Source organism: Ovis canadensis, chromosome 4, assembly GCF_042477335.2.
Source record: "Ovis canadensis isolate MfBH-ARS-UI-01 breed Bighorn chromosome 4, ARS-UI_OviCan_v2, whole genome shotgun sequence".
Classification (NCBI taxonomy): Eukaryota; Metazoa; Chordata; class Mammalia; order Artiodactyla; family Bovidae; genus Ovis; species Ovis canadensis.
Genome location: NC_091248.1, coordinates 47721547 through 47734522, shown reverse-complemented (window position 1 = coordinate 47734522; position 12976 = coordinate 47721547). Strand labels below are relative to the sequence as shown.

The 12976-nt window shown below is 45.0% G+C and overlaps 1 protein-coding gene across 21 annotated transcripts in view; it reads right to left on the bottom strand.

Annotated features, from left to right (window-relative positions):
- LOC138439226 (phosphatidylcholine translocator ABCB4) overlaps positions 1–12976 on the bottom strand; it is a 74119-nt gene that overhangs the window by 19794 nt on the left and 41349 nt on the right. For all 21 annotated transcript variants that reach the window (XR_011256642.1, XR_011256643.1, XR_011256644.1 and 18 more), the window contains 5 exons: positions 9578–9724; positions 7067–7171; positions 3279–3356; positions 1589–1672; positions 150–353 (listed from right to left, as the gene is read on the bottom strand). Coding sequence is in view for 18 of the 21 variants with exons in the window: in XM_069587728.1 (XP_069443829.1) it covers positions 150–353; positions 1589–1672; positions 3279–3356; positions 7067–7171; positions 9578–9724 (618 nt within the window). In the remaining 3 variants the exon portion in view is untranslated. The remainder of the gene's footprint in view (positions 1–149; positions 354–1588; positions 1673–3278; positions 3357–7066; positions 7172–9577; positions 9725–12976) is intronic.

The following is a 12976-nucleotide window of genomic DNA, read 5'->3' as shown; positions in this document are numbered from 1 at the left end:
ACAGTAAGGTATTTCATACTCAGTGCTGACCACTATTAGTTGTCGGGAGCACTAACATTATCAAAATATGCATGTTGTAACAAATCAATCAAATAAAACCCATGTCTTAACAACCATACTTATATCAACTGAAGCCTTATTTGACCCACCTTTCCAGCAGTTTCCAGTTCCTTTTTATCTCTTTTGGCATTTCCAGCCAGCAATTTCATTTCAACAATTCCTGATACAGCAATAATTGGAACAACTGATAGCAGCAAAAGGGTTAATTGCCAACCGTAGATGAATGCTATAATAATACCAGTTCCAAGGTTAGCTGTATTCTGTGCAATCAGAGCCAACCTGGTCCCAATGGCCTGGATGAGCAAAAGAAGAGAGGGAGCTGTATTTTAAGTTGCAGACCTGTGAGCTACAGCCTTCAACCTCCTGGTCAGAACCATGAGACAGGGATTTATGCCTGTGCTAACATTTGCTCTCTTTCATTACAATAAACCCAAGATTGTTGTTATTGTTTAGTCGCTCAGTCGTGTCCAACTCTTTCGCGACCCCATGGACTGCAGCATGCCAGGCTCCCTGTCGTTTACTATCTCCCAGAATTTGCTCATACTCATGTCTATTGAGTCTACGATGCCATGCAACCATCTAGTCCTCTATCGCCCCCTTCTCCTCCTGTCCTTAATCTTATCCAGCATCGAACGAGTTGGCTCTTCGCATCAGGTGCCAAAAGTAGTCTCATGCATCACTTGGGAGGCTCTGCAGGTTAGTCTCTGTCTGTGCCTTTCAACTCTCACTCCTTCCCTGACCACATGGATTCAGCATCACAGAACCAAGTCACCATTGCTCTGCTTTGGGGAGAGGCTATGGGGCACATACACTTTTTCCTGAAGGCAATGTTTAAAGAGCAAATAAACCTTGGACACTCTTGTCATTTTAAAGCCTGTTTGCTTCACATGTATAAGAGGGAGGCTCACGAGCTCCAACAGACCATCAGTTGCAAGGGGTACAGATCCTAAGAGACCATCTTCTGGAAAGCCTTCATAAAGATGAAGTACTGTTTCCACCAATCAGAAAAAGAGGGATGTCATAGGGACATCACAGGTGACATCTTGCATTGTGCAGAAGCAATGAGCTTTGTGTAACAGGCCTCAGCTCCAAGGTTGGGGGCGAAAGCCAGGGAGAGGGCAGCATCCTCCTGAGCCAGTTATTAGTTCAGGATTGGGTATGTGACCCAAATTAAATTAGATTTAAAGGAAGGGTGTTGGTTTGGTGGTTGAGGTCCAGGTATGCCTTCTCTTTCGTGGGATGCTTATAGCTCCAGTTGCTCCCAGAAGCCACCTTGCGGCCACAAGGGAAGGAGCCTCAGGGTGAAGCCAATTCTGAGGACTGAAAGCTGCTCAGAGTCAACAGACAGAGTCCTGGGTCCTTCTGGACACTTGTGAACCAATGGATCCGTCAACCTTCCTCTTTGTTGTTCAGGCCAGTTTGAGTTGTCTGTTATTTGCAGCTGAGGCAGCTTAACAGTGGCAGCTATGCCATATGTTTATCCCAAACCAAGTTAAAGAAAATCAGTAGTAGAATGAGGTCTACATACCCCTTGGACTTGGGAGGCATCCATCGCAAGTCTTGTAGAAAGTGCACCAGTACTGTTTTTATGATCATCAAACCAGCTCATGTCCTAAGGCACACAATACACCTTTAAATTAGTTCCAGATTAAAACAAGCAGAGAAAAATCGGATGAAACATCTCAAACTCTCAGTGCTGAGGAAGTACCCACTCTGAACTCGGGTGTTGGAGTTTAGGGGAGACCTCCCATGTGGTGGGGAGCTCGGGTCCCTGCCCTGAGCACACACTGGGAGCCCACAGGACCCCTCCCAGCTGTGCCCAGAAAGCGCACCAGTGGGGGCAGGGCTTATCCAAATTGCAACCGAGCTCACTGCCAGCTTCACCTGAGACCGTGGCGCCTGCGGGTCCATCCCCCACTCCTCACAACCTGTGCTCCCAGCACGTGCTCCCTGATGGGGCCACTCCTCTCACAAAGGGTGGCGGAGCTGGGCTGGACATGGCTCTTTCTTGTAAATTCTAGGCACGAGATCCTCAGCCCTGGTTTCTCACCATGTTTAGATTTGTTTATCTGAAGCAGGGATTAAAGAGGCTATCTTAGGGCTTCCCTGGTGGCTCAGTGGTAAAGAATCCACCTTCCAACACAGGAGATGCGTTTGATCCCTGGCCCAAGAAGGTCCCACATGCCGCGGGTCAACGCGAAGCCTGCGCAGCTCAACTACTGAGCCTGTGCTCTGGAGTCCGGGAGTCACAACTCCCGAAGCCCGTGTGTGCCCAGAGCCCATGCACTGCAGCATGAGACGCCCATGCACCACGACTAGAGAGCAGGCCCCTCCTGCAGCGACTAGAGAAAAGCCTGCACAGCAATGAAGACTCGGTGCCACCAAAAATAAAGAAATACAATTAAAAAAATTTCAGGTCTTAGCTATGATTTTCATTATATGCCCCTCATCCACAGAATCTTTTAATTTCATATAAAATAATTTCCCCTACATAGCAACAGTTTAAAAGACACTGAAAAAAGTCTTGCACAAAATATGATACCAGCCCTGTGCCCTCCTGTGAACTGGAATGTCATCAATTCCTGTCAATTACATGGATAATATTCTGGCCCTCTCTTGAGCCTTCTCTTTAAAATAGAGAATTTATGCTTGCACATCTTCCCACAAGTTCTGCACTAAGCTGTCACCCTCCTGACAGGGCTGACAATGCATGTGGTAGTCCCAAAGACCAGCAGACCATCTGGTACATAGTGAGTGATGCTTGAGTGAACCAATAAGTGAATTAACATGGAAGAAGAGCTCAAACAAAACTCAATGGTCAACATTTGGTGATGCCCATAGTAAGTCGTGTCAACTGTTGGGCAGAACCCCTGCCAACCACTGTTGCCTTTGGTGAAAGGCATCCTGGAGTCTCAAGTGACTCCTCAGGGCCTGCAAAGAATCCAGAAAACAGAGACAGATCCTTGAAGTGAGACTATCCACATGGATAGAGGGAGTTGCAAAATAAGCCCCCAAAGTCATGAAATACCAGCCCCTATTTATTACATTAGCTGAGCCTATTCCCACGAAAACCTTACGAGGTCTTTGGATACTGAAGGACTAGAGCAACTAGAGGGGATCTGACCAGTTCCTGCACGAACACCCAGGGCACACGGCACAGAGGGCAGCATGTGAGGCTCGAAAGGGAAGGAAGAAACTGCTCCGGTGCGCACACCTACCTGTCTCAACATCGCTTTAAAAGCCATCGACCGAAGCCTCGTGGTGAGGATCTCACCAGCCTTCCCAAACGTGAAGCCCTGGGCAAGAAGAAAGCCTCTTGTCTCTCTTAATCATCACCAGCATTCTGACACAAGTGTGCGTATTCACATGGAATTCTATAATGTTTATATATGACTCAACTATTCAAATAACAAAGTCTATGATCAGATACTAACTCAAAATCCCAACTTCAAATTCATGTGCTGCTAGATGTTTGCTATTTCAGCTAGAATAGATAAACAGCAGGACCTACTTACAGCAAAGAGAACTATATTCAGTATCCTATGATAAACCATAATGGGAAAGAATATTTTAAAATGTTTATATATGTATAACTGAATCATTTTGCTGTACAGCAGAAATTAATATTATAAATCAACTCCACTTCCATAAAAAACAAAAATAAAAAATTCATATACTGGTAAATCATTGGTATGCAATAGAATCCTAAGACCAAAATCCTTAAATGTATCTTAGAAATTGGCTTCTGAGACTTCTAGAGACTTCCTTTTCAAAATTCTCAGGGACAATATCTCAGTGAGAATCAGTTCAGTTCAGATCAGTCGCTCAGTCGTGTCTGACTCTTTGCTACCCCATGAATCGCAGCACGCCAGGCCTCCCTGTCCAACACCAACTCCCGGAGTTCACTCAGACTCACGTCCATCGAGTCAGTGATGCCATCCAGCCATCTCATCCTCTGTCGTTCCCCTTCTCCTCCTGCCCCCAATCCCTCCCAGCATCAGGGTCTTTTCCAATAAGTCAACTCTTTGCATGAGGTGGCCAAAGCACTGGAGTTTCAGCTTTAGCATCATTCCTTCCAAAGAACACCCAGAACTGATCTCCTTTAGGATGGACTGGCTGGATCTCCTTGCAGTCCAAGGGACTCTCAAGAGTCTTCTCCAACACCACTGTTCAAAAGCATCAATTCTTTGGAGCTCAGCTTCCTTTACAGTCCAACTGTCATGTCTATACATGACCACAGGAAAAACCATAGCCTTGACTAGACGGACCTTTGTTGGCAAAGTAATATCTCTGCTTTTCAATATGCTATCTAGGTTGGTCATAACTTTCCTTCCAAGGAGTAAGCATCTTTTAATTTCATGGCTGCAATCACCATCTGCAGTGATTTTGGAGCCCCCCAAAATAAAGTCTGACACTGTTTCCACTGTTTCCCCATCAATTTCCCATGAAGTGGTGGGACCGGAAGCCATGATCTTCCTTTTTTGAATGTTGAGTTTTAAGCCAACTTTTTCACTCTCCTCTTTTACTTTCATCAAGAGGCTTTTTAGTTCCTTATCACTTTCTGCCTTAAGGGTGGGGTCATCTGCATAATAATACCATCTTAATTACAACCTTCAGAGTGTTCCTAATGCTTGAAGCAAAACAATCTTCAATGCAAGTAACAAAATTCTATGTTGGGATGCATTTTGGCTCCCGTAGTACAGAGCATATTGAAAAGCAGGGACATTATTTTGCTGACAAATGTCCATCTAGTCAAAGCTATGTTTTTTCCAGCAGTCATGTATGGATGTGAGAGTTGGACTCTAAAGAAGGCTGAGTGCCAAAGAATTGATGCTTTCGACTTATGTTTCTGGAGAAGGCTCTTGAGAGTCCAGTGGACTACAAGGAGATAAAACCAGTCAATCCTAAAGGAAACCATCCTTAATATTCATTGGAAGGACTGATGCTGAAGCTGAAGCTCCAATACTTTGGCCACCTGATGTGAAGAGCTGACTCACTGGAAAAGACCCTGATGCTGGAAAAGACTGAAGGCAGGAGGAGAAGGGGGTGATAGAGGATGAAATGGTTGAATGGCATCACCAACTCAATGGACATGAGTTTGAGTAAACTCTGGGGGACAGTGAAGGACAGGGAGGCCTGACATGCTGCAGTCCATGGGGTTGCAAGCAGTCAGACACGAGAGCCAGACACGAATGAGTGGCTGAAAAACAACAACAAAAATTGGTCTCCAAGCTTTTTGGCATCAGGGACCAGTCTCATGGAAGACAATTTTTTGACAGATGGGGTGGGGAGATGGTTTGGGGATGATTCAAGAGCATGACATTTATTGCGCACTTTATTCCTATTAGTATTACAGCAGCTTCACCTCAGATCATCAAGCATTAGATCTTGGAGGCGGGGGAACCCTGGTGTAGACAGATGTCTCTAGTGCTGGCTCCAAGTGAGTTTGCTGCTTCCCCGTCACAGCTCTGCCTGCTCTCAGACCAGCCAATGGTCAGGCTACTTGTCTTCTCCCAACATCCTTGCCAGACACTTCCCTCTTTCTAATTATAGACAGCAGCCCAGATGCCTCTGGGGCCCTGGGATGGGCCTCCAGCCACGTTGAGTGTTGGTGCAGGCATGCGGGGTGCTCTTTGGGAGCACATATCACTAAGCCGAGAGGATGGGTGGTCAGTGCCCCAGGAGTCCAGGCCTAGAGTTTGCTGATTTCCTAGAGTACCTCTGCTGGCGGATTGCTCAAGACCTGGCCATCTGTCCACTGTTGGTGTAGCACATGTTTGTAACTAGCTCCACTCCCTAACATACCTGGGCTTGTGGCTACATTGGACACTGAGTTGCCACCAGCAAGGCAATCACTCCTAAACAAAAAGCTTGGCTTACTTTTACCACTGGCTCAACTATAGCAAAAGAGAAACACACTAGGCATGACTAGGAAATATTTTGTGGACTTAATGGATTGTACTAGAAAGGCGCTGAACTAAAGAGACAAAAAGCCACTGGTAAAAGTCTAGGTAGACAAGTACAATCAAAGTTTACTAGTTCATTTTTGCCGGGTCTATAATATCTAAATGCAGTATAATGTGCATTCTTTCAAACAGTTCATCAATTAGGGAAGAAAAGATCAGAGAAGTTACTTGATATTATGTAAAAAGTAAGGTGGTTTAGACAGTAAAGAACTGCCTGCAATGCGGGAGACCCAGATTCGATCCTAGGATCAAGACAATCCCCCGGAGTAGGGAGTGACTACTCACTCCAGTATTCTTTCCTGGATGATCTCATGGACAGAGGAACTTGGTGGGTCATAGTCCATGGGGTTGCAAAGAGTCGGACACTGAGCAACTGAGCAACTAACACTTTTGGTTTCAAAAAGAGAGTGCTGTTGTACTGAATGTTTTCAGTTTATGTCTCATTGTGTTTAAATGGGACTTATGCTGTCCTGTGAATTAAAGTCTCTTTTCTCCCTGGCAATGAATGTTGCCTCTGCAGAGGGGCAACCTGTAACATGATGTAACTTAGCACCCAGGGAAGTCACAATGTCTACTACTTAGGACTCTGCCCTCTCAAACAGCCTTGTGCCAACTGAGTCTGTAATTCATTTCAGTCTAAGATTTGGAAACTCCAAATCAAAGCTAAGAATTTAAAATTTTTTTTAACTTTTAAATTGGAGTATACTTGCTTTACAATGTTGTGTTAGTTTCTGCTGTACAACAGCATTAATCAGCTATAAGTATACATATAAGGATACTTATATCCCCTCCCTCTTGAGCCTCCCTCCTACTCAACCCCCGTCCCACCCCTCTGGGTCATCACAGAGAACCGAGCTGAGCTCCCCGTGCTATACAGCAGCAAAGCTAAAGTTTGGATAACCTGTTTCTTTTACTGGATTTTGATTAATCAATAATTAATCTATATTAACACGTAATTAATAAAAATCTAATAAATAATTAATCTATATTTTCTACTTAAATATAGACTTGATAAAGAAGATCAAATTATAGGTACCTACCTGAAGGAAGAAAGTAAAAAAGGAAATAATTCCCAGGCCTAAGAAAAGCAATGAGAACATGTTGCATTTCTGCTGCTTCACTTCATCATCTCCTGGTCCAAAAATCTACAAGAGAACATTTAAAATACTCACTTGGATTACATGAACCTTGCATATTCCTCCCAGAAACAATGGCTTGGGCATCCCATTTTAAAAACTAGGTTTTGCATATGTGTTGTTTCTTTTTTACCTGTGGTAAAATATATGTAACATCAAGTTAGCTAAATGGTAGATTTTAAGTGTACTACGCAGTGGTGTTAAGGATATTCAGAGTGTTGTACCACCTTCGCCACCATCCATTTCCAGAAGTCTTCATCATCCATAATGAAATCCTGACCCATTCAACAGGGACTTCCACGACCCCACCCTTAGCCATCAAGTCCCACCATTCTACTTCCTGTCTCCATGAATTTGAGGAACACAGTAAGTGCCCTACATATGAATGAGCTCAGCTCCAACAGCAGGTTCATTAGCCCAATTTTTTTTTTGTAAATCCAACAAAGTTAGCCTAGATACCCCAAGAAACATGATTGGCTGCATAGTAACAAGTTTATAATACTTATCACAAATGCATACATAAAACACAAACACAAAAAATGAAGGAAATATTTTTAATCTTATAGTACAGAACCCTGTAAAGTACAGTAGTGCAACAGCTGGCATACAGGGCCTGGCATGTGAGTCTGCACCTTTGCAAGTTCACAACCTGAAGGTTCGTATGTCGGGGACTCACTGTGCGTGGTTACTGCCATGGGCTGGAACGCTGCACGTGGACTGCGTGTGGCTGCACCGTCACGTTTATTCCCCTTCTTCTGCACCTGCTGCTCCCTCTTCCTGAGCTCCTTCCGCCCCTCACCTGCCTCCCCCCACCCCATAGGGCCTCAGCCCAAAGAGGTCTCTCCTGACCAAACTGCACGAAACAGCACCCCCAGTGCCAGCCCCTCCACTGCCTCACTGCTTTTAAAATGCCTGCGATCCCGTGACATGTAATATAGTTGTTTTGTGTGTGTGTGTTATGCGTCTGTCTCAATAGAAAGTAAACTGTTTTGGGGCAGGACTGGTTTATTTTGTTTTCTACTCAATCTCCAAAAGCTCCATTTGACACTAAGGAGAGACCCCCCCATATAAATACAGCCCACACTGTTTTTGAATTGCAAGAGAGTCAAGGATTGCCTTATTCTGTACTGTAAAAACAGTTGGTGGGTTCTCCTTAATTCATTTATTTTTTAATTTGTGGTCTTAATTGCAGACCAACATTCTAATTCAGAAGCATAATGAATTCTTTATATGACGGGGAATAATTCAACTCTAACAAAAATTCTCTCCAATAACATTAGAGATTAACTAAGGACATAAAATATAAATGCTGGATTTTATGGAGCCTTAGATATTTCTGATCACTTCTGATAAACGTCCCTCAGGGAATTTAACAATTGGATTGTAGGAGTTTTCCTTCTGTGTCTCAGCCTCTCCAAGCCTTGTAAGGATTACTGAACAATGATGTAGTAAATAACACTTTTTAATACTTACTTTGAGGTAGACACCCTGAAATGCTTTCTGTATATTAATCATTACTTATATCACCTCTCTTTTTAAAAATTTTTATTGGAGTATAGTTTTTATCATCTCTTAATCATCAGCCATCCTAGGAGGTTGGTTCATTTTACAGATGAACAAACTGAGGTACAGCAAGGTGAAGCATTTGCCCAAGTTTGCACAGCAACTGCGGGCTTCCCAGGTGGTGCTAATGGTAAAGAACCCATTTAAAGATGCAGGAGACGTAAGAGACGTAAGTTCTATCCTTGGGTCAGGAAGGTGCCCTGAAGAAGGACATGGCAACCCACTCCAGTATTCTTTCCTGGAGAATCCCATGGACAGAGGAGTCTGCTGGGCTCCACAGGGTTGCAAAGAGTCAGATATGATTGAAGCACCTTAGCACAGCAATTAAATGGCGAGGTCGGTCTGAGCCCAGAGCCTGGCCTCTTCAACCCTTGAGACGTGAACTCTTCCCCCACCCCCACCACCCAACCACCCTGTGAGGTGAGCATGTTGTCTCCACAAACAGGGTGGGGATCACAGCCTGACCCCAGTTACCCGAACGAGGAGAGTGAATAGAATGCCTCCTTCAGAGATCTTTTGTGGGGGTTAGTCGCTAAGTCGTGTCCGACTCTTGCAACCCCATGGACTGCAGCCTGCCAGGCTCCTCTGTCCATGGTATTCTCCAGGCAGGATTACTGGAGGGGGTAGCCATGTTCTTCTCCAGGGATCTTACAGTTTCCAATTTCCTTGACAGTGTAACTTTTGTATACAGCTTTTTCTTTTGCCTTGCGGCTTTCCTCCACAGGGAGTGAAAACCTTTGGCTTAGGTTCACTGGAGGCTGCCTTACTGCAGAGGGGACCGGGTGGGCATGAGGACTGAGTTCGTGGCTAAGTGATTTCACTCAGGCCACCCAGTGGTGTTCCCACACTCACCGCTATCATTTCTGAGAAGATGACCGAGAAGGCCGGCTGGAGCGCCCCGTTGGCAACGGCGCACAGGGTTCCCACCACTAAGTAGGGCCACTCTGTCTTGTTCAGTTTCAGGATCTTCAGAAAAGACACTGGTGGCACAGATTCATCCTAGAACACACACACATCAAGACGGACAGGCAGCAACACCACAGGCACCAGAGCGTGGACCCGGAGAGGGCCTGGCCTGCCCTCCAGGAACTTACAAGTTGGGCGGAGGGAATGCCTAGGCCACAGCAGACCACGGGAGGGTCAGACAGGATGTGACAAGATGCTAACTGTGTCCCTGTCAATCCTAAAGGAAATCAACCCTGAATATTCACTGGAAGGACTGATGCTGAAGCTCCAATACTTTGACCACCTGATGCGAAGAGTCCACTCATTGGAAAAGACCCTGATGCTGGGAAAGACTGGAGGCAGGAGGGGAAGGGGATGACAGAGGATGAGATGGTTGGATGGCATCACTGACTTAATAGGCATGCGTTTGAGCAAACTCCGGAAGATAGTGAGGGACGGGGAGCCTAGCATGCTGGAGTCCACGGGGTCGCAAAGAGCTGGACGTGACCGAGTGACTGAGTGACAGCAGATGGACTGCACAGCCTGAGCCGGGGGAGTCCACCACCCAAGAAGCAGTCCTCGCCGTGTGGCCAGCCTTTCTCTATCCCAGCCTCAGCAAGTGAGCGGAAGCAGGATCTGGGCCCCAGATGCCCTAAAATTCAAGTCATGATGTTGGGGTCACACAAGGTAAGACCCACGAATAGATGAGTTCAGCGTCCTCACCAACACAAGGCACCGTGATTCATCTGAGGACCTGGGCCTGGTCTCCTCACCCCAGAACCCTGCCTCGCACCTCATCCGTGTCATGTCCTAACTCACAAAACTCAAGTACCCACGTCCTTTTCTTTCACCGCTACTAACAGCAGGGCAGACTGCTTTGCTCTGCATTCCCTACAGACTTCTGCTTCATAGCTTCACTTGCTTTCTGATTTCCCCCCGTTTGTTTACACGTCTCTGTGGCTTTGTTTTAAGATGTCTTGGCTCATGCCTCGGCTTTCCCTATGGCTCAGATAGAAAATACTCTGCCTGCAATGCAGAAGACCCGGGTTTGATCCCTGGGTTAGGAAGATCCCCTGTGGAGGGAAATGGCAACCCACTGCAGTACTCTTGCTGGGAAATCCCATGGACAGAGGAGCCTGGTGGGTTACAGTCCGTGGGGTCACAAAGAGTTGGATGCGACTGAGAGACTAACTGTATGACCAACACTTTATCTCCTTAGAAACGGCCCAATGCCTGGCACATGCCAGCTTCTCAGCAAGTGCTGAGCCTGACGTTTGGTCAAGCATGAGGGATTTAAGAAACATAAAGGAGAATATTCTAGGGAATTCCCTGGCCATCCAGTGGTTAAGACTCTCTTAGCACCTTCACTGCCATGGGCCCCGTGTTCAATCCCTGGTCAGGGAACTAAGATTCCACAGGCTGTGTGGGGTGACCAAAAATAAAAATAAAAAGGAGAAAATTCTGATTGTAGAGGTGGTTTCACAGTAAACTAGATACCATATGTGCCTATGGAAACCCATGGCCTTACAGTTGTTTGAATAGGTCACGTTTGTGTCTGTATGAAATAGAAAACATAGGAGTAGTTTCTATTCAGCCCTTTGCTTTCAAACCACCCCTCTCCTCTGCATTTTAGGGTTTTTTTTCCCTCCCTAGTTAGCACTATCTTTTAGATCTGGCCTCCAGCCTGATAAAGGAGCTCAGGCTGCTTTTCGAAAGCAAACAGTCCTTCTAATCAGATTTAATCTCCCCCTCTCCCTGGGCACACCGTTCATCCCGCTATGATGGCACCGAGGACAGTCGTATTGATTGTGGCATTTTCTGCCTACCCCTCTTTGCATTTCTCCAAGAGAAGTGCTCCTCTAAAATATCAGACCCTAAAGATGTAACAGTGTAACTATCCAGACAAATGAGAAACTGAGAAGCAAATACTTCACAGCCAAAAAGGGAGAAACTGACTATCTTACTTACAATAATATAGCAGCACAATATACAATGTTATTCTCTTTCCATAAATACAAAGATTGAGACTGCTAAAAGAGCCCTTCTTATCTCTGCAGTGAATAACACCATAGGCAGAAAAAAACAGTGGGCAGAGAAACACAGATGCAGTGAACTCTCAGTAGGATCAGTCACTGCAGGCCAACACAAGAAGTAAAATACACTCAGCTTTTATTAACTGTTGTTTAGTTGCTAAGGCAAGTCTAATTCTTTTGTGACTCTCTGGACTGGATGTAGCCCACCAGACTCCTCTGTCCATGGGACTATCCAGGTAAGAATTCTGGAGTGGTTGGCCATGTCTTTCTCCAGGGGATCTTTCCGACCCAGGGATAAAACCCTTGTCTCCCACTGGCAGGTAGATTCTTTACCACTGAGTCACCTGGGAGGCCCCAAATTTTATGGGTAAATAACATCAAAGTGAAATGCAAGTTGCTCAGTCATGTCTGACTCTTTGTGACCCCATGGTCTATACAAGTCCATGGAATTCTCCAGGCCAGAATACTGGAGTGGGTACATTTTCCCTTCTTCAGGGGATCTTCCCAACCCAGGGATTGAACCCAGGTATCCTGCATTGCAGGCGGATTCTATACCAGCTGAACCACAACGGAAGCCCAAAAATACTGGAGTGGGTACCCTATCCCTTCTCCAGGGGATCTTCTTGACCTAGGAATTGAGCCAGGGTCTCCTGCATTGCAGGCAGATTCTTTACCAACTGAGCTATCAGGGAATAACATCAAAATACATTCCTAAATCATTTCTTAAAATCATAAAATATCTTTTCTTGGAATGTGTTCCCTTTCTATTTTAAAAGTTTCTGTTAACTTGAATTAATAACATCCCAGTTACTTCTCTTGAGGTCCTTTGCCTTTTGTACTGTAAACATGAGATTTGTGTAAAAATTTGTATTATAAAGTGCAAGATGTTGATCTAAAAAAAAAATCCCAAGGTTTCAGTGAGAAATATTAAATAATGTACACTTTGGCTATTTTTGGTTATTCTGTCCTTTTTCCTAGTAAGAGAATTCCAGTTTCACTCAGGGTAGCAATGCATATAGCAAAAAGGTTCAGTTTTCTACCCTCCCTTGTAGCTAAATATGGACATGGGATTAAGTTATGACCAATGACATAGTTTATTTTTTTTAAGTACTGTATGAGATGTCTAGAAAATCTTTGTTTCTTCTTGCTGCTTAGAACATAGATGTGATGGCTGGAGCTTCCAGAATCATTTTAGATTACTGAGAATGAAAGCTACATGCCAGGATAATGAGAACAAATATGAAATGAGCCTGAGTCCATGGTAACCATGGTG